The sequence below is a fragment of the Crocodylus siamensis genome, chromosome 3 (genome assembly GCF_052110815.1).
Source record: "Crocodylus siamensis isolate JL-2025a chromosome 3, ASM5211081v1, whole genome shotgun sequence".
Classification (NCBI taxonomy): Eukaryota; Metazoa; Chordata; order Crocodylia; family Crocodylidae; genus Crocodylus; species Crocodylus siamensis.
Genome location: NC_143397.1, coordinates 155920 through 183876, shown reverse-complemented (window position 1 = coordinate 183876; position 27957 = coordinate 155920). Strand labels below are relative to the sequence as shown.

The following is a 27957-nucleotide window of genomic DNA, read 5'->3' as shown; positions in this document are numbered from 1 at the left end:
AGGCATGAGCGCAGCAGGGGCCGAAGGGAGTGTTGGGGGCCAGGGTACCAATGGGGGGTGGGGGGTGAGCCTGCATGGGGCAGGGTGTCCAGGGGACACCCCGCAGACAGGATCCAGATGCCCTGGCCTGGACTTTGCTGCCAAAGCTGGAGAGGGGACGCAATTTCTGGCTGGGGCTCAGTGGGGCCCACAGACCCCGTGCCCCATCTTCTGCTCGCTGTCCCACCTCGGGCTCCAGCTCCAGCTCCTCAAGGTTGCTCAAGGCCTTGGCAGGAGCCGCCTAGGCTGGCAGCACCACGTGCAGCTGTCGCAGGGTCGGAGCACAGCGCTCTGCCTGGAACGTCTATTTTAGGGGCTGCTGGAAAGGCCAAGCAACGTGATTTACAGCCCAGCCTGGCAGGCAGACAGGGGCTGCTGGCGCTGCAGCTCAGCCGTTGGGCACACGCTGCCCCCCCACAAGAGGCCCCTTGGCTCACGGGGCCCAGCCTGCCACGTGCCCAGATGGGCGAGTGCCAGCACCAGGTCTGTAGCTGAGCAGCATCTCGCAGAGGGGGACCCAGCCCCTGGGTGCAGGGTGAGGCCAAAGCCCCATGCCAGAGCACAGCAGCCAGGGCCCCCAGGTGACCCCTCCCTGGGCTCAGCGCAGGGGCAGCCTCCTGTGCTGAGCTGCGGCTGTGGCGCGCAAGTGCCCCAGTCAGGGCTGAAGCCGCAGGGGAGGCAGCAAGCCTTTGTCAGAGCCCGGGGGACCCCTCAGGGACCCCGCAAGGGAGGAGTTGGGCTGCAGAGCACGCAGCAAGAGCCCCCTCCCAGGAGGAGAGTGGCTGCACATGCTGCCCAGGCTTGCAAAGTGCCAGGGCAGGGCTGCCGCGGCTGCAGCAGGGCTGGGGCAAGGAGCATGGGAGTGAGCCAGGGGGCCGATAATGATTAACCCGGGCTGGCAGGGGCCCCACACCACAGCAGAGGAGGCTGGAGTGCCCGCCCTTGGGGCACTTACCTGAATAGCTCCAGTGCTCGTGGGCGGCACCTGGGAAGGGAACAGAAAAGGGACTGTGAGTGGAGCCCTGAGCTAGCAGCAAACATACCTGTGGCAGGCTGCGCCCCCGCCTTTCCCCCCGGTTCCCTGCCATCTGCCCCCTGCCCCAGGAGCCATGGGACCACCTGGGGCTCCAGGGCTGGCCAAAGGGACCAGTGGCAACAGCAGCACCATGCCTTGGGCCTTGGGCCCCTCAGCGACGAGGCCAGAGATGCTCCATGCACCGAGGCCCAGTGCGGGCTCTCCCTGGCACATCCCCCCTCGCCTGACCACCGGATCCAAACCCTCTGGCTTGGCCAGGCCCTGGCTCTGGCTCCTGCTGAGTCAGGTCTGAGGTAGTTGGGGCTGGGAGCCAGCGTGTTTCTCGCTGCTGGCTAATGAGATGCAGATGGCCCTGCGGCCCAGCACGTCCACCATGGCCCTCAGGCCACAGGCAGCACCGTGCAAACTGGCTTTGGGATGCTGCACTGGGAACCAGCATCTGCACAGGGCCTGGAGGTTGCATGGGGGGAGCCCCCAAGAATGATCTGTGGGCTGGAGAGGGGGAGGGCTGGGGGTTGGCAGACAGCAAAGGGCAGAGCAAGGCCTGGTGGGGGACGATGGCTGGAGCAAAAGATCCTGTGGCCCTGCCTGGCCATCACCTCAGTGACCCAAGCACAGTTCCCCCCTTCCGCCCCATCATCCCACACACATGGCAGCTCCCTGGCCAGGGGCTGTGCAGCCCCCAGAAGGGGACAGAGCCTCCAGGAGCCAGCATCAGACTCCAGCCCCCAGGAGCCAGCTGACGGGCTAACAGCTAGAGACAGGCCACCGCCAATAATGCAACGACCCTTCCTTGGAAGAGGGGAAAGGAGTAAGGGATTGTTCTCAGGCTCAGGCTCTGGAGGGCCAGACTTCCTCCCCCGCCACTGGGCGACGTGCATCCCCATCTCAGGGTCACTGATGGGGGGAACCCCTGCCAATGGGAGGACCTGGGATGATACAAGCGTCCACCAAGTAGCAGGCCCCCGGCCTTCGGAGTATCCTACCCAGGAAGTGCCACCCTGCAGCTGCTTCTGGCATGAGTGGGGCACTCAGTGCACAAAGGTGGGGGCAGAAGGGCATCTGGGCCAGTGGCAGCATGGCTTGGGCACCCCATCCTATCCATGCCCAGGGCCAGTGGGGCAACCCCGGGCAGCTCAGGGACCCCAGCAGCCACACTGGCATTTAGGGTGGGTGAGTTTCATAGATTTCATAGACATTAGGGCTGGAAGGGACCTCGGGAGATCATCGAGTCCAGCCCCCTGCCCAAAGGGCAGGAAGTCAGCTGGGGTCATAGGATCCCAGCAAGATAAGCATCCAATTTACTCTTGAACGGACCGAGGGGCACCTGGTCCTGAACCCTCCCTGCGCAGGACTGATCCAGCCTCCTCCCAAGCTCTCCTGTGCAGGAGACTCCATCCCCCTCTGCCTCCCTACTCAGACAGCAACGAGGTTCTCCTGGGGCCCATTACAGCCATTGCCAGGTCTTCTGCTTCCGAAGAAGGGGTGACAAGTGTCCTCCTCCTCCTCCCCCTCCATGGCAGCCTTTCAGGCATTTGCATACTGTTACCATGCCCTCTCTTAAGCTCCTTTTCTGCAAGCTGAACATAGCTTTTCCTTGCACAGCTGCCAAACTCAATGCCTGAAGGTCTGCAGCACCTGCTAAGTATACACTTGGTCCAAAAGCAGTCACCAAGAAAACCAAACCCCACCTCTTGTACATGTCCTGGACTGTCATGAGTACACTATCAGCCCAACCACATTTCAACCCATAGATAATTTTTTCCACCCACTTCTGGACCCTCAAACACCTCTGTGTCCTTAAAGCGTGGAGCCCAGCCCTGTGCACTGTGGTCTAGAGGAGACCTAGAGTGGTACAGTTGCCTCCTGCATCTTATGCCCAATACTCCTTTGATGCAGCCCAAAAACCACACTTGCCTTCTCTGCTGCGGGTTGCTGCCTCACATCTCGTATGCGGTGCACCCAAAGCCCAGGCCCTGCCTAGCACTGCTGCCGCCCCTCCTGCCCAGTCATCTCCCATTCAGCACTTGGGCTTCTCATTCTTCACTAGGTGCATCCCCTTGGATGTGCCTGTATAGTCTTCACGGTGATGCCTCCAGCCCTGCCATGCAGGCTTGCAAGATCTTTCTGGAGTACAAGCCTGTCCTTCCATGCATCTGCAAGCCTTCCAACTGTGTCATGTGAGAATCTGCTCAGGGAGCTCTCTTCTGGCCCCCAACTCAGGAACAGCCCCCTTTGAAACCTCCTGCCATTTTGACATGGACCCATTCGTGGTGACACATTGCTTGGGGTTACCAAGCCTGTTGTGCATCTGCTGGAGAGCAACTTTATCCAGCCCACATATCTCCAGTTTACAAATGAGAGCTAAAGCCTCCCTCAAGCAGTCCCTCCATCCACTTGATCTCCTCCTTTGGTACAGAAGAGGGTTAAGTGGTTGCAGCATGATTTGTTCCTAGCAAATCCACACCGGTGGCTCATGATCACCCTGCTGCCACCAGGTCTCTACAGTTTGCTTCTGTAACTTTCCAGATACTGCCAGCAGGTTGCAGGGCTGTAAGTCCAGGTGCTCCACCCAGCCTAACCTGGACCTTTCCTCCCAGCCCCTCCCTACATGCCCAGACCAGAGCTCAGCCCCCTGCATCCACAAAAGGGGGGGGGGAGGGGAAAGACAGACACCCCTTACCCCAATGCACCGAGCTCCAAAAACTCAGGCCACTGCTGCCCCCCACCCCACCCACTCTGGGGCAGCCCCATTGCCACCCGCACTGTGGGCACAGTACATCACATTCCCCTGTATCCAGAGCCGAGCTAAATGCCATCCACACCTGCTATCCCCCTGCCCCTGCCTCTGCCCTTCCTAGCAGGGCAAAGCCAGCAGGACAAGGGCAAGGGCTGTGGGGAAGGGGCCCCTGGGAGGGGTGTCCAGCAGACATCCAGCACCACAGCCACAAGGGTCACAGCATCAACCCTCCTGGAATCATACATGGCCCCCTTGGGCGGCCCTCTCCTGCATTCCCCAGCCTACCCCTGCTGCGTTCTCCTGGGCTGCTGCACGGCTCCACCCCAGGGGTGGCTGCCTGCCCTGAACATGCAACAGCATCAGCGTCACAAAGGACCTCGGCCGTCAGCTTGTCCAAGCCCTGCACGGGGGCAGGCTCCCTGCTTCTTAACTGGCCCCAGCAGGCACCCATCCTGGCTCTCCCCAAACACCTCCAGAGGGGACTGCCCCTTGCCCTGCTGCCTTGCCCAAGGGCTCTGGCAGCCAGGACATTTTCCCTGAGCTTTGATCCTAATCTGCTTTGCAGCCACTGAAACCCACCACCAGGCCACGTGTCCCATCTTCTGCAGGGGCAAAGAACAATGCTTCTCTTTATCTGTCGCAGCAGGCTGGCGGGTCGCTGATGGCTGCCGTTACCCCCCACCCCCAAATCTTCTCTCAAAGCTGAACAGTCCCAGTTACAAGAAGGAGTCGCATCCTGCCCTGCCCTGGGACTCTTCAGCATTGCTTTCCAGCTCCACTGCCATCCACCTCAGTGCCCTTTGCTGGGGGCACCCCAGGCTGGCCTAGTTCCCCCACCTACAAGACAATGCTCCTGTGCTGGGGTGAGCCAACCAGGCTAGGCCGTGCCAGCAGCAGTGGTGGCAACACCCCCAGGCCTGGCCTGCACTGCAGCTCGGGCCTACACCCCACAAAGCCCCCTGGAACAGCCACCCTGTCTCCCCAGGGGTGGGATGGGGCACACCGGGAGACTGACCTTCCCCCTCCCCTAGGGTCAGCTCCAAGCTATTGGTCACTGAATCGCACAGGCCCCCTCCCCACACCCCCTCATGCAAGGCTCAGAGCCGCAGCCAGGTGCAGGTGGGAGGGACGGTTAGTTGCAGCCATTTGCCCCTTTTGTCTGCAGCCGGCAACCAGCCCCTGCCCCCCTGACAGGACAGGGCATGCTCCCACCCTCCAGGAGCCCCAGGACTGGCCAGGAGGGATCAGGTCTCAGCCCCTGGTTACCATGGCAATGAACACGGGGCCTTGCAGGGGGCAGAGGGGATGGGGCTACTCCACAGCCCTTCAAAGTGTTTCCTCCTCTGCGCGGCCTCAGCCCTGCCCGCAAGTCCCCAGCCCTGGATGCGCACTGGAAGGACGGGGGGACACTGAGAGGAGATAAGATGTCCCCTGGCCTGCCCACCCTGTCCCCTTGTGGGGCGGAGCAGGGGCCTGTCGCTACTCTGGCCTCTCTAGGACAGTGTGGCACGGTGCAGGTGCCCCGGACAGCCAGAGCCAGCCTCGGCCTTACCTCATGTGGTGACTGAATCATGCCCAAAAGCCTCCTCAGTTTCCTGCCCAAGGCCACTGCAGGGACCCAGGTTCCCGCATGCTGGGGCTATGCCCTGCCCTGGGCACCTGGAGCTCAGGGCACCCCTGGCTGCTGGGCCTGCCTGCCCGGTAGGAGCCCCGACGGCAGGAGCCTCCATTCCCGGCCACTGGGTTTCCAAGCAGCTGCCCCCTGCATCCCCCTTAGCCAAGCTCAGTATGGGGGCACACACGGCTGCCTGGCTCCCCCCGTGGGCAAAGCCTGAGGCCACAGCCGTGCTCAAGAACTATTGTGAGCCAACCAGACCCGACTCAGCTCTCTTCTCGCCACGCACTGCTGCCCTCCACGGCTGACCCGCAGCCACGCACTCACCAGAGGTGGCCACATGCTGGCAACAGGCTGCAAGACCAGCCCAGCCCCAGCCAGCCCCATGGAGCGAGTGGTGCAAAATGTTGCCCGTACCCAGGATGGGAGCACAGCCGGACACCCCATCCAGGGGCCACCTCCACAGGGTAGCCATGGGGCAGGAGTCCTAAAGCAGCAAGGGTAGGGGGCAGGCAGCACCAGGGACAGCTGGCATGGGAGGGCTGCTGCAGTGAGGAAGCAGCCACGGCAGCAGAGCTCAGAACATGCTGGGTCCCGCCAGGCAGCGCGAAGTGCCCTCTAAGCCGGGCCCGGCACATCCCCGTCCCCCTCCCCTGCGGGTAATTCCTCAGCCTGCGGTTCAGCCTGGTCCTTCCGTAATTGCGTCCCCACCCCATGCTTCGAGGAAACCAGTGTAGCAGCCAGCCCTGGCTCCACACCTTCTGTGACACAAGCAACACAGGCAGGCGCTGCCATTAAGAGCAGGCAGCGTGGCATGTCCACCCCACTGGGCCCGAATGGGCCGTGGGGAGAAGGGGGGGGCCGCAGCTCAGAGCTGCGCTGGTTGGACAGAATCGGACCTGGAGGCTGCCTGGGAGCTAGGAGGGGGGGCACACTGGAGCTGCCGGGAACCCAGCCCTGGCTCTGCTCTCGCACGCTGCACAGCCCCCACTGGCACCAGCACCCAGCAGAGGTGACAGGACAGGGCATCAGGGCTTCTGGCCTGTATGTGGCCCCTTGGCCCTCACCCACTTGCAGAGGTGCATTCAACTGTCCTCAGGGCCCCGGCCAGCCACCCCAGCATTTCTGGGGCCATGTGCCGACTGTTGCGAGCCTAGAGATGGCCCCAGAGCCACAGGCAGTGGGGTACCAAGTGCAGCAGGCAGCGCCCCCGTGTCCAAGGCCAAAAGGGTGGGAAGAAAGCAGCCCCACACCCTGATCATCCCCAGGCTTTGCTAAGCGCGGGCTGATGGATTTCCCCACCAATGTGCACTGGTGCAGCACTGCCCAGCAGCCCCCACACCAAGGTCTGAGTGCCCTGCCCACCCCCAGGTCCAAGGGGGTAAAAGCTCAGAGTGGCCCAGCCCCCTCCTCTTCCCTGAGGCATGGTCTCATTACTGCCACAGTGCAAGGCATGCAGAGCTCCGCACCCCCTGCCTTGTGCTAGGGCTCACAGTTCAGCTTCTCCATCCCAGACCTCCCGCCTGGCACCAGTCCAGGGGAGCTCTGGCCAGGCCCATGTGCTACCACCACCAGCCCCCTCCCCAGCTCTGCTGCACGGTGCCCACAGCCTGGCTCACAAGCCGTGTTGGGTGCAAACCCTGTGACCAGCCCCTAATCTGCTGCCAGTGGTAGCAGAACGTGCACTGTGCTCCCGCATGGTAGATGGAGCAGCATCCAGGTCTGGGACACCAGCCAGCTTCCCACAGAGGCCTCCATGTCTGCAAAGGAAGGTCAAGGGCATGCACAGCACAGCACCAGCCTGCATTTCCCAGACCCTTCCCTGCCTGTAGGTGTATGGAGGGGGGGCTTGCTAGCACCCGGCTGAGAGCAAGGGGAAAGGAGGGGAGCAAGTCACAGCTAACCCTTTCCTGGGAGGTGAACTTGTGGCAGTAGGACACTGGCCAAGGGAAGCCCCAGGTACCCCTACACTGCGGAAGCAGGACCTAGGAGTACTCCCTCCACATGCCTGCAGAGCCTGGCCCGTCAGCAAGCTGGGCAGAGGCGTGACACCTACCCAGGGCCCCTGGCCTCCCAGTTCAGCCTTAGTAGTTATCTGCAATGGATCCGAGGCTGGGTTGAGGGGTTGGATGCACGCAGACATACCCTGCCCCAGCAAACTGTCAGCACAGCATCTGCCTGGCGACGTGGGCGCTGCCTCTCCCCGACACTTGCGGGCAGGCCTTGCTCCCCACCTCCTCCAGAGGCTGCATGGGGGCAACATGGCCTTTGTGCATTGCTGGAGGAAGTGACTGCACGGGGGAGGGGGGAATCCAGGATTCTGTGAAGCAGCTAACTCAAAACCATGACTCCAAGCCGCAGGCCACAACTTCCCCTGAGTCAGAGGCAGCAGAGTTGCCCCACAGCAAGCACAGGGGCAAGAGGCAGGGCACAAAGCCCAGGGCCACAGCCCAGCCACAGGACTGGCAGCCTCACCTGGGCACCAGCTAGGACAACTGGGAGGGGTCCACTGCGGGAGAGCCCTGGGCTGGGAGGACGGGGATGACGCAGGTGATGAGTTATGGCTGAGACAGAGGGGGTGGGTCAGGGTGAAGCTGACATGAGACCTCGACAGCGCAAGCAGCATGAGGCTATGGGCATGACCCCTTGCACCACCACCCAGGCCCCCGCCCTGCACCCATCAGTGCCCCAGGCCGGTGCCCAGCCTGATTTGCTCCTGGTCTCAGTTCCAAGCTGCCAGCCTGCATGGAGGATGCGATTGCAGTACCCATGCTGCAACAACCATCCTGGAGCTTCCAGCATGCAGCCACAACCACAGCCCCCTGCAGCCACACTGCACCACGGGCTCCAGCACCCTGCCCTTGGGCTCAGCCCCACTGCCCAGCTGAGAGCACGGGAACAACCCTCCCCCCTCAGCAGGGCACGTGTACACCTGAGACCCACACAAGAGCCCCAGTTGGCCTGGTGCTGCAGGAGTGTGTGGCATAAGCTGTCCAGGTCAGGGCTGACTGCCCTGGGGGTGCAGGTGAAGCAGGACCCACCTGAGCCAACCTCTCCTTGCAGTTCCCTCTCAGCCCCCATGCTAGAGACACCAGAGTAGCCTCCCCCCTACACACACACACACTCTCTCTCTCTGCAGCCAGTGGGACAGAGGAGAAGAGGGGAGTCCTAGAGATGTGTGCAGGAGGGGATCCCAGACATCACCTGTAGTCCAATCCCTGCCTGAGACAAGACCAAGCCACCCCAGACAAATGCACTGTCTAGTCTCAGAGCAGCATTACACCAGCCCCTTGACACAGACACAGGCATCTTTAGTGGGGAAGAAAACTCCCTGGGCGAGCAGGAGGCACCCCAATGACACCACCTCTGGCACCAGCTGGGCAGAGCGGCCTGGCCAGAGCGGCAGTAGATGCGGAGCTGCCTGCCACCAGGATGGACCAGGCAGCAAGACACAGGCCCATGGACAGCAGAGCCCTGGTGCTCAGACATGGGCAGCACTCGCTTGGCCCGGCCAGAACTCATGATGAAGTCTAATGGGGCTGAAGTGCATCATGGAGCCTGGGGACCCCCTCACACTCCACCAGCCGGTCAGTGCTGCACCCCAGCCCCAACGCTGCCTGGGCTGCTGCACCCCGCCAGCCTCTTCAAGCCCTGTGACCACCCCCACCCCGTGAGCCTGGGCCTGGGATGAAGCTGCAGAGGCCCCACCTTGGGCACGGCAGAGCCTGGGAGGATGCTGGGAGAGCCCCACGCTGCTCTGTGCTCCCAGTGCCCAGCCGCGTCTCCGGGAATCAGAGCACTGCACCCAGGGGCACAGAGGTTAGCCCCGGCACCCAGCCCTGTGGCCACCCACAGAATCAGCTCCCCACTGAGGAGGCCCACTCCTCCAAGAGGAGGCCCACCAAAGTCCATGCCACCAAGCTCTTGCTAACATAATCCCGGCTCAGCTCTGAACCCGCTGCTCTGGCACAGGCTGGACCCAGAGCCCTTAACCCGGGCTAGCTGCCAGCACTCACTCCAGAGCCGCTCACCCCAAAGCTGCTAACCCAGGCTAGCCACTAGCACGCGCCCCGGAGCCCTCCTGTGGCCCGCCGGCTTCGCAGCGAAACAAAGCCCTGCGGGAGGCCGGGCCGCCGCTCCTCTCCGAGCTGGCAGAGGCGCCGCCGCTTTCCCGGGGGCGCCGGAACAGCGGATCCTGCCCGGCACGGAGGCAGGAGCCCGAGGGGAGCGGGCGCCGGAAGGTCGCGGTGCCGGCGGGCGGGGAGCCGAGGCGCTGTCCGCGTGCGCCCGGAGCCCCAAGCGGGGGGGTAGTCTGTGCGCGGCCCACAAGCGGGTCCGGCGCCCCCCGCCGACACCTGCCCGGGGGACTCGGGCCAGGCTCAGCTCAGGGGGCGCTGGCAGCCGCCCCTGCCCGCGCGGTCCCGGCAGAGCCCGGCGCTCACCTGTCCCGGCGTGCGGGGCGTGCTCGTGCTCCGACTCGGACTCCGACTCGTCCTCCCCCCGGGCCGGCGCCGTCAACAGCAGGAGCGCGAGGGCGAGGGCGAGGGCGAGGGCGAGCCCCAGCCTCGGCCCCGGCCGGGAGCAACCCATCTCCCCGCTGGTGCGGAGCAGCCGGCCCCGGAGCCGCCCGGAGCGGAGCGGAGCGGAGCGGCGTGTGCGCGAGGCGAGAGAGGGCAGGGGGCTGTGACTCACCCGCGCTCACCTTTTATAGCGGCCGCGGGCTGGAGCCAAAGTCCCTGCCCGCCTGCCCGGCCGGCCGGAGCGGGGCGGGGCGGGGCGGACCGAGCCCCCCACGGGCCCCTCCGCAGTGCCCCGACGGCAGCTTCGCGCAGCTGGGGCCCGCTGCCGGGCCGGGCCGAGCCGAGCCGAGCCGGCTCCCGGAGCTGCGCAGGTGCCAGTGGGCCGGGCTCAGCCTCTCCCTGCCCGGCGCGCCGGGGTCGCGGCCACGGGGCTGCTCCGCTCCCGCAGTGGCCCGGGCAGCGCAGCCAAACCGCCCCCAACGCCGGCCACGCGCATCGCGGCGCTGCGTCCCGGCCCCACTCGCCCGAGCCGCGCGCGGGGACGGCTCCGCTCCGTGGGTGACGCGGCTGCTTGTCCCGCGGGTCTGTCGGCCGGTGTGTGCGGGGCTCCAGCACCCGGGGGAAACTGCGTCCTGCTGCCCAGCTCCATTCGTGGAGGGAACCAGCTGTGGGGTGGAAACTGCTGCTGGGGCAGTGGCCACCACCCGCGAAGGACTGTAGGGTTCAGAGCAATACCGCACCTCGGCAGATGCCTGCCCTGGGCCCCTGGCCGTTGGCCCTCCGGGAGCTGCAGAGCACAGCCCCAGCTCTGCCATGGGCCACCAGTCCCAGTCCCTTCTCTGCAACATTCAGGATGGCACCATGGGCTCAGAGCCAAGCCCAGGACACTGTGCAGACTCAGGGCTGCAGCAGGGCCAAGGGCAGGCAGCTTTTTTGGGCAGGGTGGAAATTGTTCATGTTTCAAGCCAAATCCGAATCTGTGAGTCACTCAAGAACCATAAGTGGCCCTTCAACCAGCAGACATCTTCCACCCCACCTGGGGCATCAGATGTTTCCAAATGCTTTGGCAGGCATCCTACGTGCAGGCCCAAGCCTGGAGGCTTGAGGTTCGGATACCCTCGAGTTTTGCTTGCCTTCAACCTTATGGCTGCAGAAGTAAGCTAGGGAGGAGTCTCCCATGTCCATAAAATGGGTGTAAAACTACGTTACCTCTGCGGGTGCTACCCCATGCCAGGAAAGCGGTTATCCCTGGGTGCAAGTAGGACACCACCTTGGTCACGGTGTTTCCCCTGCCAGGGAAGGCAGCTCCTTGGGATCAGCGTGGGTCAGAGGGGCAGGTGAGGCAGGCTGGATGGCCTCAAGGGCAGTGACTGAGCAGGCCACCTGGGCCCGCTGCCTCCTGCATTTGTGGTTGCAGTGCTGTGACTGCTGCAGGCACCTTCTGCAGCTAGGAACTGTCATGCCTGGAGGCATGCACACCCCCCACAGCCTCGAGCCTGGCTGCATACCCCCCCTCCCCCCCCCGGCCCCAGGCTTGACCAGCACAGTCCTCCCAGCCCCTGGAGGGAATGGCACAAACACAGCCCGTGAGCTCCTGTTGGCATGGGGCTAGTCTGCTGCTGCTGCAGGGAGGGGAAGGGGGAGGCCAGTGCATGAGCCTAGGGGAGCCTTGAATCCGCCTGACCCTAGCTGCTCCACAGGAGAAGAGAGCGTGGCAAGCACTGCAGTGGCACAGCACTGCCCACCCTGTATCCAGGCTGCCTTAGGGCAGAGGTTTCCAACCACCAGGCCATGGCCTGGGCCGCAAAGGGTTAGCTGCCAGGTCATGTCAGGAGCCACTGGCTTGCCCTCCCCTTTCCCCCCAATCTGTCCACCCAGGTGAGTATGTTCTGGGGTTAAAGCTGAGCTTCCAGGGTTAAAGCTGGGTGGTGGGGCAGCCCTGGGAGACAGGCAGCCCCATCCCACTTCTGCTCCCACCAGTTCGTAATTTTAAAAAGGTTGGGAACCACTGCCTTAGGCCATCTCCTGTACCTGGACTGATGCCTCCCTGCTGCTGGCCGCAGACTTCCTTATGGGCTGCTTGGTGCTGTGGCCCCAACCTGAGGCCCTCCCCCTAGAACAGGACCCACAGGCCTGGACTGGGCACCGCAGCTCTCTCTGGTGCCAGGGTTACAGCCCAGAACAGGATCCAGGCAGCAGGAACCAATCATCATCCACAAGTGCAGTGTATGGCTGGCTAGAGCCAGTCAGCAGGAGGCAGAGCACAGGGCATGTCTGAAATCCCAGCCCCTGTTCTGGGCATAGGCTGAGGAGGTGCCCCCCCAATCCCATCCTCCCCACTCCCTGCCCAGCCCGCCCCCCCCAGCTCAGTGCTGGACCCATCTCCTCCTGGAGCTAAGAAGGTCACTCCATGCATTTACAAGGCCTGAGGAGGAAGTGATGCTTGGCCTGTGCTTCAGTCCACCTGCCCAGCACTGATAGCCCTGCCTGTGATCTGTGCTTCCCCAGCCTCTGTAGGGATCCATGCCCCTGGGAGCCTTCCTGATCTGCTGGGGCAGGAGCCATTGCAGCAACTTCATCTGGAGCCACTCCGCCCTGCACCAGAGGCTGCTTGGAGGTGGGGTGCAAGCATGCACATGCAAGACTGAACTAGCAGCTGGGCAGGCACCCAGGGTCCAGCCCCCACTCCCCAGGAGGGTCTGGGACTGCCCATGCACAAGGACACCCCCTGCCAGGCACTCCGGACTCATTAGGCCGCTAGGTCTCAGGGCTGCAGAAAATGGGCAGCCTAAGGGGCCGGGGTGCAGGCCTGGCCAGGACCACACACCATGCTGCATTGAGCTGTAGGCCCTGGCAGGTTTGAGCAACAATGAAAGGCTGGCTCCAGCCTCCCTACAGTCACCCTGGCACACTCCCAAGAGTAGCACTTTGGGTCGCAGGGGACTGCCAGCACCAGCCCCATCCGGCTGCAAGCAACCAAGCTCTGCTTCAGTGCTCATGGGAGCAGGGAGGCTGGGCCAAGTCCCAGGAACCTCTGGTGGGACAGGACATGCACACAAGCCTTTGCCTCACCCAGAGCAGCTGCAGGCAGATGGCAAAGGCAGCTCTGCTCTACGGAAACCAGTTGTGGAGGCTGCCTGTCCCCATTTTAGGCAAGCATGGAGCAGCCACTGGGATAGATGCAGCACTACCCCGTGCCTTCAGGAACACGTGCCAGGGGAGAAGCAGGCCCTGCCCCTCTGTCACAGGCAATCATGTCTGACAGCCCCCTTTGCCCACAGATCCAATGCAGTGGTTCAGATGCCCCCAAGTTTCGCCTGCCCTCAGCCACATGGCCACAGGAGCAAGCTAGGGAGGGGCCTCCCATTTCACACTTCGTTCCCCTGGTCCTGAATCCCCATCATATCCACCATCCCCTATGCACAGTGCCCCTCTGCTGTCTACCTCAGACAACAGGGTGATCCCTACATGAAAGAAGGAATGGACACTGATCGGGCATCCATTGCAGAGACTCACAAGCTGGTGGCAGAAGGCTTTGACTCTTGGATATCCCATGGCTGACCTCAGTGTAGCTGTTCTTCAAAACGGAAAACTTTACAAAATTAATGTGAAATTGTTCCCAGGCTGGATTGTAATGGCCACGGTCTCAGCAGGGACTGCGGATTCTCCTCCCATCACCTGGGGTAGCTGTTAGCTCTGGTATCCCACCAGGTGCACCTGCTTTGCCCATCTCAGTCCATCTGATCAACCCCTCCTCACCTCTCCAGGCAGTGTCCCTGATCTCACCCTGCTCCCTGCTACGTACAGGCTATTCCTAGCATCAGAAGAAGCAGGCTGTTGCCTGCCGATGCTCCTGCCTCCGAATCAGTCTCCAGAGCACCAGCATGACCTGTCCCTAGTAGACATGCCTCCCCTGAAACCTCCCAAGAGCAGCCACACCTCTCTCAGTCTCCTCACCCTGCTGGCTCATAGTTTCTCCCTATCTCTTATGTCTAATTAACGAGCTGCCAGCTCATAATTGTCTCCTACTTATCGCTCCCTATGGGTAGGACTGTGCACCCTGCACCATGCTCAGTCTTCCCTGCAGGCTCTTTGTCCTACTGTGTCCTGGCCTTGCACACACCCCCAGCCATGGGCCATGCACACACTCATCCGCATGCTCCAAGCCTCTCTGTTGGATCATCAGTGAAAATGCTACAGAGCCATCCAGCTCCATGCATTGGCACTCCTTGGCCTGGCCATTCCCCTTTCAGCATCACCCACTGTAAGCCAGGTCTGTCCTCACCTCGCAATTCTCCTAGTCTCCATCTTCACCAGTTTAACCTGTCATTTTCCCCAGGGGCCTGAAGTCCAGTGTTTCCTCTGTTCAGATACAAACGATTCCCACTGAGCTCGGTTCCCTTTCAGGTTGGCAAGTCAGCACTGCGTTTTGCCCAGTTCTCCACAGCTCCATGTCTGAGTAGTCTTGCCTATAGAGCTTCTCTAAAAACACCTGAGCTTGGGCACAAGGATCTTTCACCACTCCTTAAACACAGGCACTGTGCTCACTATTCCCCAGGCAGGTGACACCACTCCAATTTGACCCCAGACCTGGGATCTGGCCTGCCAGTTCTCTCTGGATCTTGGAGTGGAGGTTATTCATCTTCCTGACCAAAGCACATCAGCTGTAGTGAGTCACATTTCCAACCCCAGACCCTCATTCCCATCCACTGTCCTGCCTTTGCCCCCAGATTCAACATGATCATCACCACTGAAAGTAACTCAGGCAGGTTTTGGACCATGTATGAATCAGCTGCAGTCTCTACCCTGACCTGTCCCGTTTTTCTCAGCCTTGTTTTCTTTCTGTTTTTTTGGCTAATGAACCTGTTGCTATTTCTTAAAATGTCCTTTTCATGTCACAACTTGGTGCTGCTCAGGCACATCTCACCTCATCCTCACGCTTCTTCCCTGCCAGCGTTAAGCCAGGTTTGCTGATCAGGCCTTTCCCCCCCAAGGGATCTTAATGTCCTCTTTGGAGGCAGGTATTCATTTCTTTGGGGCCAGGAACCTCCCTTACAAGTCTTCCCCCTTTACTGTGACCTAGCAATACTCCAGGTCAAAACCCTGGACCTCCTCTGCTAACTGGCTTTACTAATCATCTCTCCTAATTTCACCAGTTCAAGAACCGAGTCATACAGCCTTCCTTTTAACTTGGTGTCTCAGCCTGAGGTCATGCTGTGTCTCCATTGCCAGTGGACATGTGAGCCTGGAGCTCAGCCCCTGTCGGCGGCCCCTTCAACACTGTGCTGTGCTGGGCAGGCAGCTGCACGGGGTAAGACAGGAAACCCTCGGAAATGAGGGGTGCTATAGCCCCAGCCCCACAGCTCCTGGCTCATGTTGCCTCAGCATGAGGTGGCTTCTGGGGAGGAGCAGCTGACGTCCAGGAGGGTGAGTGAGCCACCAGGCTTGCTAAAACTGCATAACCCTCTGCACATTGGGAAATCCTCCTTCCGGCTCCGTGCTACCCGGGACCAGCCGCGACTTGCTGGCGGGAGCACAGATGATGCAAGCAGCACCATTGAGTCACTGATGCTTGGTCATGCTGCCAGCCCCACTTCTGGTTCAGGGCTTCCTCTGTGAGGGGAAGGAGCTGCCCTGGGTCAGTGCTCATAGCTGCACAGGATGGTCACGCAGCAGCAGGTTAAGCATGCTTGGAGGCTGGGGCTGTGATGTCAAGAGGGCGAAAAGCAAAGCAAAGTCAGGGAGGGCACAACACAGCTCAGGAAAGAGAATGGTCCCTAGTCAACACCACTTGAGCAGGGAGCTGTGAGCAGGGAGCCCTAAGACAGGGCTGAAATGGTCAGATGGCCCCAGACTGCACTCCATCATGCATCCCTGGGACCTGGCAGCTGAAGAGCAGTAGGGCCCAGCCCCTGCCCTGTAGTTCACCCCCACTTCACCCCACCCTCAAACACTGCCCCAGGCTGCTGGCTGGCTTGGAGAAGAGGAGACATTAGTGCTGAGGGTAGTCCCACCTGCATCCAGCTGAGACCTCCAAAGTCCATGCAGGGGCTCTGAGTGAGGCCACTTGGTCACAGCCACTGGGTGCAGCCCAGCCTAGCCATAGGAGGCCCTAGGGCAGGGAACTCTTATTTATTTATTTTTTATTTATTTTTATTTCATGTTTCAGGCCAAATTAGCCAAATCAGTTTCAAATTCTATCACCTGAGCAGAGCTCAGTTGTTAGGTCCATGTGGTGTTACCACCGGCAAGTATCCTCCCTCTCAGATTCTGCAGTCTGTGGCTTCAGATGCTCACAAATCCATGGAAGGCATCCTACATGCAGGCCTGAGCTCAGAGATCTTGGTGTTGCTTCCCCTTAGCCAAAAGGCCAAACAAGACAGCTAGGGAGAGATCCCCCATCTCCATAACACAGGTGTGTAGCCAAGATCCACTCATGGGTGGCTATAGTAGACTCTCATAGGGAGTTTGCTACAGCAAAACCATCTGGACCAAGACTACCTTTCACTGTGGTGGTGATCATAGCATCTCCCCTGCCAGGTAGGTAGGGGACTCTCAGGCCCTTCTGGGGGCACTGCCCAACACAGCCCAGGGCAGCCATCTCCCAGGCTGCACTGGAGGCACAAGGCCAGGCCCAAGTGCACCTTGCAATGAGCAGTAGGGAGGCCAGGCACTGCTGCAACTCTGCTTTGACAAGTGGGGCGGGGTGGGTTGGGCCAGGGCAGGGCAGGGCAGGGCAGGGCAGGCAGCAGCAGGGCCCTGCAGGGTGCGGGGAAGCCCAGCCCAACAAGCTGCCCAACGGCAAGGGTAACAACTCAGACTCAGACGTGCATCATAGAATCACAGCAGTCGGGTTGGAAGGGACCTTGTAGATCTTCAAGTCCGACCCCCCGCCTGGGCGGGAGAAAAGACTGGACTCAAATGAGTCCAGCCAGGTAGTCATCAAGCCTCTTCTTAAAGATCCCCAGGGTAGGAGCCAGCACCACTTCCCTAGGAAGTTGGTTCCAGCTTCTAGCCGCCCTAACTGTGAAGTAGTTCTTGCAGATGTCTAATTTAAATCTACTCTCTAATAATTTGTGTCCATTGTTCCTTGTCATGCCAGGGGGTGCCAGGGGAAACAGTGTCTCCCCTAAACCCTTCTGGTCTCCCCTAGTGAGTTTATAGGCATCCTAGCCTTCCCAGGTAGAAGCCAGCTTGGCCCAGCCACTGGCTTCCCTGGAGCTGCAGGGCAGGGAGCAGATGGGGTTTTTCCCTGCTGCACTTCCCTTGTTTCCTGCCTGCGAGTGGGTATGAGCTCAGTCATGCCCATCCTATTGCATGGGGCTGCCCCACACATGGCCGGGAAACCCATCCTGCCTTGGTGTGGGAACTCGGTCTCCCCCACCCTGCCCTGCCAGGGGTCCACAGCTGGGAGACACCAGACATTCAAACCTGTGCCCTTGCCAGCCCTGCATGGCCTGAGCTCATACCAGCCAGGACTGCTTAGCCTGCTCTAGTGCTGTTTGCATCAGCTGCTGCCCCCACCTGGTCACCCCCCCCACCCCCCCAGCCTCTGACTGAGTCCTGACCCCTGACCCCAGCCTGCCTGGGCACTGGCACTGGGAAACCTAGGGACCTGTGACTGCCTGGGCACGGTGGCCAGGGCACTGCTCCCACCTGCCGGCAGCCAGGGAGAACTGCACGGGCCAGGTTGCCTGGCATGTGGTGTCCAACGGGCTGGGGGTTAGGTAAAGCCTGGAGGGGCTCTGGGTTAAAGCAATAGGAGAGCAACAGGAGAGCTGTGTTGTTCAAGTTCGGCAGTGTGACGAAACCATCAGAAAAGCCAATGGCACTTTATCGTGCATCAGCAGATGCATGACAAATAGGTCCAAGGAGGTGATACTTCCCCTCTATCGGGCGCTGGTCAGACAGCAGCTGGAGTACTGCGTGCAATTTTGGGCGCCGCACTTCAAGAAGGATGCGGATAACCTGGAGAGGGTCCAGAGAAGGGCCACTCGTATGGTTAAGGGCCTGCAGGCCAAGCCCTACGAGGAGAGATTAGAGAAACTGGACCTTTTCAGCCTCCGCAAGAGAAGGTTGAGAGGCGACCTGGTGGCTGCCTATAAGTTCGTCAGGGGGGCACAGAAGGGAATTGGTGAGTATTTATTCACCAAGGCGCCCCCGGGGGTTACAAGAAATAATGGCCACAAGCTAGAAGAGAGCAGATTTAAATTGGATATTAGGAGGAACTTCTTCACAGTTCGAGTGGCCAAGGTCTGGAACGGGCTCCCAAGGGAGGTGGTGCTCTCCCCTACCCTGCAGGTATTCAAGAGAAGGTTGGATGTGTATCTAGCTGGGGTAATGTAGGCCCAGCACTCTTTCCTGCTTATGCAGGGGGTCAGACTCGATGATCTATTGAGGTCCCTTCCGACCCTAGCAGCTATGAATCTATGAAAGTCTGCAGGTGACATGAAACTGAAATATGCTGGAGGACCAGAGCGCAGTGCAGAAGGATCTTGGGAGAGTGAAAGCCTGGGCAGAGGCTTTGGGATGAAGCACAAGCAAGGAAAGGCAAGGTGCTGCGCCGTGGGAGGAGCCATGGACAGCAAAGCAAGAGAACAGGAGCCAAGTGGCTGGGGGGGCAGGGGGAGCACTGTGGAGAAGGCGCTGACTTTCTATAAATCACAGACGTGACACATGTCTGCAGCATGGTGCAGATGGGACTAAACAAATACAATTTTGGGCTGCATCAGTAGGAAGATTAGATGCAAGGCATGGGAGATGATGGTGCCACTCTGGTTAGGCCTCATCTAGGGGCCTGGGTGTGGTTCTGGGCTCCGTGTTACTTAAAGAGGCTTCAGAGGCAGGCAAGGAATATGATAAAGGGGTGTGGAGGCTAAGTGTATGGGCATGGCAGAGAGCCCTAGCCATGCTCAGCTTGGAGAAAAGGTGATGAAGAAGGGGTGCTGTAGCACCCCAGCCTGCAAACACAAGGGGCTGCCATAAAGGAGAGGACAACAACCCTGCTCCCTCGCTGCACAGGCAGGTCACAAAGCAACAGCTTCCAGCTGCAGCAAAGTGGACTTTGATTAGACCCCAGGACAAACTTCCTCCTTGTCCCTGGCTAAGGGGAGAGATGGGATCTTCTCCACGGGAGGTTCCCCACGGGGGCTGCACAAGGGATGAGTGAGGATTGTAGGGCTCCCCAGGCTGACTGTATGGCAGGCCAGTAGGGGGCGCTTCTGTGCTGAGCCACCCACCTCACTGTACCCCCCCCTCCCCACCAGGCTCCAGAGGGCCTCCCCTGGGACCCCTCCCGCCCCCTTCCTGGAGCACACCCGCAAGCCTGGGGTAACCACAGCCATCACCCAGGGGTCTGGACTGTCTCCGGGCCCTGTGCCCCCAGGTACACAGGCCTGGTAGACTTTGAGGGTGCCTGACCCACTGCAAGAACTTGAGGTGCTTCCAGTAGCTTCCCTTAGTCAGCCAAGCATAGGGACTAGAACAGGCATGCCCAATCCCTCCACCACACTTGTTATAGTGGAGAGCTTTATTGGTTAAAGAGGGTAGGCTTGGGGAAGGGTACAGGATAGAGAAGTATCAAAGAATAACCCAGAGCAAACAGTGTCAGCTTATTAGCTGGTTGACACACTTGTACATCACAGCAAGCTGTATTTCTAGATAAGTTTCAGGTAAGTTACTCACATGTTCATCTGGAGCCTAGAAACGCTCCAGAGGCAGAGCGCTTACCCCGGTTCCCTAATATGGCTTTCCCCTTCCAGGAAGAAGGGGCGTTTAAATAACGTCTCTGACATCATCCCCTGGATCCAGTCAGGAGCAAGTGTTATTGGATGATGGCCAATCAATTTGAAAAGCATCATCGGTACCTCGTGGAGTGACAGAGGCTCCAGCCCCTGTCCCCACGCCCCGAGGTCAGTGGCGGTAACACAATAGGGAGCTTTCACCTCACCAGTCCTCAGGCAGGCTGGCAGAGCTGTCTGCTTAGCAACCGGAGGGACAGGCACCTGAGCGAGAGGGAGGGGAAACAGACTAGCCCCGGGGTGAGGAGGGGGCTGGAGCTGGATTCCTCCACAGGCTGCATCCACCCTGCTTCAGCCTTGGACTGCTGCTCAGGGACCTGGGTAGACAGGAGCCATCGTGCTCACTGTCCTCACCCCTCTGGGTGCATTTGTGATGCCAGACAGGACCCTGCCCAGAGAACAAGGCACCACAGGTGTCCCCATAAGTCTGAGGGCACAAAAGCCAGAGCCGGGTCAGTAGGAACCACTCCCGCAGGGAGCAGGGCCGCCCACCTGCCTGATGCTCACTGCCCCGGGGCAGTGGCACAAGCTCCCTGGGCATCGCTAGCTCTGGCTCAAGCGTATGGTGCTTTTATTGCTGCCACTGCCCGGTGTTTCAGTAGCCAAAGTCAAAGCCCTGGGGCTTGGGTGGCGCTTGCTGCTCCCATGGCCAGGTTTCTCTTTCCCCACAAAGTGACCAGCAGCCTCTCAGCAGCTGGGATGACAGTGGTCACTCCAGGGCCCAAGAGCCACAGGCCAGGATGGTGTCCACAGGGAACAGCAGTGCTTGCAGGAGCAGCGGAGTATGCACAGGCAGCCATGGCCCCGTCAGGAACCAAAAGAGCAGCTTGGTTGTGGCTGTGGGCTCCAGCCCCACAACAGTGTGCAGTCAGCCTGGCCCCGCACAAGCCTGGCCCCTCTCAGCAACAGGACACGGTCTCCACGGTGCCACCAGCACAAACCTTGGCTCTAGCCATTGATCACTGCTGCTGCATGGGCTCTGGTCTCAGGCAGCCCCGAGGGCCAGGCCCCCACCCCACAGTCTCCACGGGCAGAGAGCAGCTGAGCCACAGAATCTCATCACCGTCAGCTGGAGATGAGGGATCTGCCCAGCCCCTCGGACCCCTGCCTCAGGCGACACTGCAGCTGAGAGACGGGCACGTCGTCTTGCTTCGTCCCACACCCGCCCCAACGAGGCACAGACAGGACAAGGAGGGCAAGGGCTGACAACGCGGGCTCTAATTGTGAGGGCACATCCTGTGCAGGGAGGGCACATGTTCTCTCCTCTCCCCTCCCCAGGGCTGCCCCAGGCCTTCAGCTCTTGCCATCTCCTCCTCCCTAATAGATTGCAGATGCATGCAGCATCCCAACGGCAGCAGAGCTTTTCTCCCTGGCTCAATCAGAGGCACGGCACTGGCCCATCCCCACAGAAGAGGCTGCATCTTCCTGGTGTTTCTACCTGGCATGTAGCCCTGCAATGCCGGAGCATGGGCTGAGCAGGGTCTGCCTGTAAGAGAGGCAGAAAGTAGGGCTCAGGGAGGGTGGAGAGGCTGCACCTGGTAGCCCCAGCTCTGCCCGCTGGCACAGGGCCGAGCACATGGCACAGGACAGGCACCGTGGGTGCAGCACACGGCGCGCCAGCACAGCCAGTCTGGAGAGCTCTGCATTGGGGTGGCCCAGGGGCACAGCAGGGGCCTCTCACAGCATGCCCAGGGCATCAGAGCCAGGCCTGGGGGACATGCCAGAGCCCAGGACCCCCCTGACTGCCTCGTTCCCTTCACTGCTGAATCAGCCTGACCTAACTACGGGCTGCCTGTAAGGACAGAGGAGTCCTGAGACCCACCCCGGGGCTGGGGCAGTGGAGCCAGGCTGGTCCCAGACTCCAGGCATCACTGGTGTGCCCCTGCTGCAGGTCCCAGACCCAGGGAGAACCGCAGGACAGACCCGGAGAGAACAGCTGAGTTTACGGTAGCCCCAGTTAGGACCAACCTCGCGACTCCTCAGGCTGGGCAGGCCCCTTCCTCTCCTCTCCAGAGATAGGACCAACCTCCTGACAGTCCAGCCCACCCCCAGCTCAGGCCACCACTCCATCCCCAGTCTCTGTGGCACAGAGCATGGGGCCGTCAGGCCAGCAGCTCCCCTACTCTGTCCCCACTCTGATCTGGAGGGAGCAGAAAGGGGATGGGGCTCAGGCAGCCTTCACACAGCCCAGCTCTTACCTCACTGCTCCTGCCAGGGCCCAGCCACCCTCAGTGCCGGGGGCTGGACAACAGCTCAGCCCAGGTGCTGTCAGAGGGCCCGGACGAGAGCTGCGGGGCCAAGCAGAGATACCATGTCAGGGACCAACGGCAGGGACCAGGCATTGCAGTCCCTCCCTGCTCCTTCCCAAGGCCCTGCAGGAGTCAGTTTTGCCACTCTTCACGATGGATGTGGAAAACCTTCAGAGGGTCTAGAGGAGGGCTACTCATATGGTTAGGGGCCTGCAGGTAGGGTCCTAGAAGGAGAGATTGAGGGACCTGGATCTCTTCAGCCTCCGCAAGAGAAGGCTTAGAGGGGGTCTAGTAGCCATCTACAAATTCATCAAGGGGAGGACAGCAAGGAATAGGAGATACTCTGTTTACCAGGGCATCCCTTGGAGTAACTAGGAGCAATGGCCACAAAGTGACAGAGAATAGGTTTAGGTTGGACATCAGGAAGACTTTCTTCACAGTAAGGGTTGCCAGAATCTGGAACGGGCTTCCTGGAGAGGTGATGCTCTCCCCTACCCTGGAGGTCTTTAAGAGGAGACTGTACAAGCACCTGGCTGGAGTCGTCTGACCCCTGCGCTTTTTCCTGCCCAGGACAGGGGGTCGGACTCGATGATTTACTAAGGTCCCTTCCAAACTTAAACATCTATGAAATCTATGAACCTCCTCACCCGGCGGATCTCCCGCATGGCCTGGCGAATAGAGGGGTAGAGGCGTGGGATGGCCCGCTGGGCCGGCTCCCCTTCACCCAGGCACAGTTCGGCCCCCTTGTCCTCCATGCCAGGTGGTGGCTTCTGGCATCTCTGGGGCTTCTGCAGCTGCATGCGCTTGAGGATGGCAGCAGCAGTGCCCACGGGCATGGCACGGCCATCAGCGGGTGGGTGCCCTTCAGGAGGGGGCTCCTTCTGCTGGCCCGCAGAGCCTGGGGCTATTGTGAGGCACCACAGCTCCTCGTAGTCAGCGCTTCCATCACCCTGCAAGACAGAGGCAGAGGTCAGCAGCCACAGAGTCCCCGCAGACCCTGGAGGGCAGTGGGGACTGTGGCTCTGGCCACAGCTTCCAGGGCCAAAACCGCCATGGGGGCTGGGTATGCATCATCCCTGCTGGGGGGCAGCTCCCACTAACAGCAATTGGGGCCAGGGTGTCAAGAGCCCCCAGGCAGCCAGGGCTGCAGTGGGCAGGCAAAGCCCCAGCAGAGTCCCAAGTTGGCATGCCCAGTGGTTGGTGCTCTGCCATGCACAGGAGGAGCAAGGCCACCTAAGCAGCTCATAGACAAGGGACATGTCATTATGGCAAGTCAGCTACCTGCAGGACACAGCCCAGGCACCTGCCCTGCCCTAGGGTCACCCACCTGCCTGCCCCACAGGGCACAGCCCAGGTGCCTGCCCTGGTGTCACCCACCTGCCCGCAGGGCACTGTCAGTGTCTCCAAGAAGGGCTGGATGCCCACAGTGCGGTGGTACCGGACCAGATCAGTGAGTGAGGCGTGTGCCCGATCCTCACCCAGGATGACGTACCGGGCATTGGGCTGCACCTCAATCATATAGTGGCGGCAGCGGGTCGTGCCCCTGGGGAGGATGGACAGAGGCAGGGACAGATGGATAAACGAACTAACTCACCCATGACCCTGGGCCTGAACCTCGACAGCCCTTAGCTGTGCTGCGCTACAATCCTGCCCTGGCCAGAAGCCAGGCTGCTGCTCTGAGGCCTCCTGGACATGGAGTCAGATGCACACAAGCAACTTGTCTGGGAGGGGGAACAGGGCAGGGGGCCACAGGGAAGGGGCCTCTGCCTAGACCAGGGGCGGGCAATTATTTTGGGCAGAGGGCCACTTACTGAGTTTTGGCAAGCCATTGAGGGCTGCATGACAGGTAGCCCAGAGCAGATAAATATTAATTTTCTAAATTTTTTAGGGGCCCCGCAGGCCAGATAGAATGGCCTGGTGGGCTGCATCTGGCCCCTGGGCTGCATTTTGCCCACCCCTGACCTAGACCCACAAGGGTGCTCAGCACAGAGATGGGAGGGAACCTGGGCAACCATCTGCCAGCCCAGTGCTCCACCCACTAGACCCCACTGTCCCATGCCCAGCACCCAACCCTGCCCTGCTAGGCCCGTCTGGCACCCATGCTCAGGAGGACACCTCCTGCCCTTCCTCCAGCTGGCCCTGGCAGCCCCAGATACAGCATCTGTTTCCCACCCAAACAGCACCACCCTCCGCCCTGCCTGCTGTGCTGTACACACCAGCACACACCCACGGACCCCACTGTGCCCAAGCCCACCAGAGCCGCAGTGGCCCCTCTGGGCAGTGTCCAAAGCACCCTGACCAGGGTCTCCAGGCATGGCACTCAGCCCATGGCAGAATCTGCGTTAATGCCATCCCCAACCTAGTCCCAGCAGCGGGGCCAGGGTAGGCTTCATACCTATACGTCAGGGTGTAGCCTGGCCGGCTCTGGCTGATCCGGACCAGGAAGCAGCCCAGAGGCTTGTCCATCAGCAAGTTCTCTGCTTCCCTGAAAGCAAGAGGCACAGTGCCCTGAGCAGCAACCCCGTGCCAGGGGCCCCAGGCATTATTGCTCCGGAGCTGCCCGTCCTGGCCCCTGCTCCAGCCAGGGCATCCTCTGTGAGTCTGGGGGGATGTGGGACTCCATCTGCCTGGCTCAGGCATGGGTTTGCCATGCACCCACCCTGGTGTCAGAGAGGTGCAGTAGTGACCCCATACCCCAGCAAGGCAGCGGCAGCTGGGAGCAGGACGAGGGCCTGGGGCTGCAGTCAGGGGGTGGCTCTGGGTCAGCTGCTCAGCCCAGGGATATCCCAGCTCTGCCCCCTCCCCTCTGCCTCCCTACAGGCCTCTGAGGGTTCAGGGGGAGGCCGCGTTCCCTATGGGTGCTGCAGACCTGGTGGGAGGAGGAGCTGACACGGAGGGCAGTGAGCGCCTGCCTGCTACCCCAGGTTGGGTACTGCATGCATCAGCAGCAACCCTACCCTGGGGCAGAGACCAGGGAGGGGAGCTCAGCCACTGAAACCCACATGTAACCTGGGCTTTCCGTGACGACTGCTCCGTCCACAAGAAACACATGGAGATGCCTGCCCCCCCCCGCCTCCACAGGTACCCAGAGCAGCCACCACAGATTCATGGTGCCTGAGACCAAAGGACTCATAGTTTCATAGTTTCATAGTAGCTAGAGTCGGAAGGGACCTAGGTAGATCATCTAGTCCGACCCCCTGCCTTAGCAGGAAAGAGCACCGGGGTCAGATGACCCCGGCAAGGTGCTCATCTAACTTCCTTTTAAAAATCCCCAGGCTAGGAGCCTGCACCACTTCCCCTGGAAGCTGGTTCCAGGCCCTAGCCACCCTGACTGTGAAGTAGCGCCTCCTAATATCTAATCTAAACTTACCCTCCGCCAGTTTGTGACCGTTATTCCTGGTCACTCCTGGCAGCGCACGGGGGAACAGGGACTCCCCCAATACCTGCTGATCCCCCCTGACCAGTTTGTCAGGTCTACCATCCTGTGTCCCAGGGCACACCCATTACTCCCGCACCAGCCCAATAGCTCACATTCAGCTAAAGCAGTGCTTTCTCCCCCTTTCTGGGCTCATGCCCCTTTCCTCAGACTTGAGACCCCCTCGAAAAATGCCAGCTCTGAGCTTCTATTTGCTTTCGAATACAGGAAAGTAACAGAGCAATTCTTATGCTGCCAAGAACAAGCCCAGGGCAGGGCAGGGCACTTGTGATGCCCTGGATTCCTCTATGAAATCTCCAGATTTATCCTGCCAATCCTGTGCATGTGTCTGTCCACCTAGCTGTGGTGCCTACATGTTGTGCGGTGCCTACAGCACCCTTAATGGGATCTGCCACACCCCAGATGTGACAATCCCCAACTAAGACCCGCTGAGCTAAACCATCTCCAGGGCTTCCCAATGTCCCCATGGGATCTGGCTCCAGGGAGTGAGCCGCACCGGCCACCAGAAACCAGGCACCAACTGCTCATCTGAGCTCATCTGGCTTCAGCTTCCAGCCCTTGGGCTTTGAAGTGTAGAGCAGCTGGGCTGCAGGGCCCTCAGCAGGTCACACTTTGCCAGCCCCCTGCACTGGGCAGGATCACCCTGTCTGAACCCTCCTAGGCAGGCATCTAACCTGCTCTCAAGTCTTGTGGGAACAAGCCCTCACACAACAACCAGGTACAGAGGTACACAGACAGTAATCTGAGCACCCCCCCATCTTCCTTCCAATAAAGACCTGGTCCACTCAGCTGACATGCCCCCATCCCTGTGTCTCAGGCTCTCTCTCCAGCCCTAAGATCATCATCCCTGATTCCCCTTTACCCCTCACCAATGCTTCAAGATTCCTTTACCCCATGGTGCCTAAAGAGGCTGCACTAACCAGCCGCAGCCTTGCCACTGCTGCTTGCAGAGGCCAAGTCACCTCCCTGCTCACCATGCGTTAGCTCGCGCTGCAGTGCGGCCCTGGCATCCCCAGCATCACTGCTTCCGGGGGCGCAGTCCTTGTCCTGCTGGCCCAGCCCATGCGCCCTGGTCCCAGGCACATCACTGAGACAGGCAGGAGCTCATGACCAGGGCAAGAAGGCCCCACTCCCTCCAGCTCCTCAAGGAGCTGCCCCCTACCCACCTCCTGCTGATCATTCCATGCAGCCAGCTGGGGAAGGCCCCGTCGTCCTGCAGCACCTTCCGGGCCTGCGTCTCCCGGAACCAGCGCAATGTTGCTCCCCTCTTGATCTGCCTCTTCTTTGCCTCATCTCCAGCTGTCCCCAGTGTGGGGCAGGGTCCAGCATGCAGGAAGTTGTCGAAGGGAGTGGACTGGAGCAGAGGAAAGCAGAGGGGAGCAGGGCATGAGAGCCAGGAGGAAGCTAGTTACCTTCCCCACGGCAAAGCTTGCACACATGTCCCTGCTGCCAGGGTACAGCCCAGCTCCCCAGGGATGGCACTGATCAGTGCCAGGGTGTTACCTCTGTAAGCTTGCTGCGGGGACGTGGGATGGGGGGCTGCAGTGGCAGGTTGGTGGCAGCCTGAGTGCGGGACGGGGGCCACAGACGTCTCCTCCGCGGCACTGGGACCGGTGGGGTGGCTGTTTCTGCAGGGAGTCACTCCAAGGGAGGAGCGCACACGTAAGGGCCACCCATCACACCCAGGGCACAGTAGAGCGGGCTGTTGCAGGATGAGGGGCTCCACACCATGCTCCCCCAGCCCCATGGAGACTGGTTCAGCTCTGCCCCACTGGAGCCACAGTGCAGGACATGGAGGGGTCTCTGCCCCATGCACCCATGGCAGGGCACTGACAGTGCTGGGGCCAGGAGGCACCTTTCCCATCCCAGCTCAGGGCATGTGGCCTTCCCAGATTAGGTACTGTTCCCCTAGGAAGGGGGCTGCATTTCCAAAGTGGGGAGGGCTGGAGTGAGGCTGGAGGAGGCAGTGACACCGATTCCCGCTTCCTCCCCCCACCACGGCGGGGAGTAAGGCAGCCAGGATGAGCTCTGAGTAAGCAGTCAAGCCCCAGGAAGGACCTATTTGAATTAAAAAGGCCATGGGCCTAGCCCACTAAAATTCGGGGGCCGCCACTGGTTGGGCGCCCAGAGCCTTTAAAAATCCAACTGATTACAGGGGACAAATCATAAGAAAACAGGGTGTGCACGTGAGAGTTCAAGCCCCAGGGGGGAAAGGGCAGGCATGAGCTACTCACCAGGAGCCTGGGCCTCCATCTCAACTTGCCTGTTCCTTTCCCTCTCTGCTGCCTCGTGCAGCCGCTGTGCCTGGGCAGTCCGCTCGGCCACCAGTACTCGGTAGCTCCTCCGGCAGTGGAATCCCCTGTAGGCTACCCAGAGACATGGCAGTCAGAAGCACAGTCTCCATCGCCCCTGGGCAGTGGCAGGACCTCCACACACGGTGTACCAGCACTCTAGGTGCGAAGGCTGAGCCCATCCCTGCTCCATGCTGGGTGCTGTGGCACTCAGCACTGTTGGTTCTCAGT

The 27957-nt window shown here is 60.7% G+C and overlaps 2 protein-coding genes across 10 annotated transcripts in view; both read right to left on the bottom strand.

Moving 5' to 3' along the window:
- Positions 1 to 19698, bottom strand: part of CA9 (carbonic anhydrase 9) — a 28539-nt gene extending 8841 nt beyond the window's left edge. For 6 of the 8 annotated variants that reach the window (XM_090037404.1, XM_090037400.1, XM_090037407.1 and 3 more), the window contains exons 1-2: positions 9873 to 10123; positions 995 to 1024 (exon numbers count right to left, since the gene is read on the bottom strand). In XM_090037404.1, coding sequence (XP_089893530.1) covers positions 995 to 1024; positions 9873 to 10020 — 178 coding nt within the window. In that variant the 5' untranslated portion in view covers positions 10021 to 10123. Of the gene's footprint in view, positions 1 to 994; positions 1025 to 1158; positions 1304 to 9872; positions 10124 to 19634 lie in introns of those variants that run through there. The other 2 variants (XM_090037406.1, XM_090037402.1) reach the window with 2 other exon arrangements.
- The window catches only part of LOC149867837 (myosin-IIIb-like), a 42487-nt gene continuing 33968 nt past the window's right edge, over positions 19439 to 27957 (bottom strand). For both annotated transcript variants that reach the window (XM_090037399.1, XM_090037398.1), the window contains 8 exons: positions 27670 to 27801; positions 26939 to 27063; positions 26602 to 26789; positions 24395 to 24484; positions 23377 to 23542; positions 22647 to 22949; positions 21949 to 22038; positions 19439 to 21236 (listed from right to left, as the gene is read on the bottom strand). In XM_090037399.1, coding sequence (XP_089893525.1) covers positions 21979 to 22038; positions 22647 to 22949; positions 23377 to 23542; positions 24395 to 24484; positions 26602 to 26789; positions 26939 to 27063; positions 27670 to 27801 — 1064 coding nt within the window. In that variant the 3' untranslated portion in view covers positions 19439 to 21236; positions 21949 to 21978. The remainder of the gene's footprint in view (positions 21237 to 21948; positions 22039 to 22646; positions 22950 to 23376; positions 23543 to 24394; positions 24485 to 26601; positions 26790 to 26938; positions 27064 to 27669; positions 27802 to 27957) is intronic.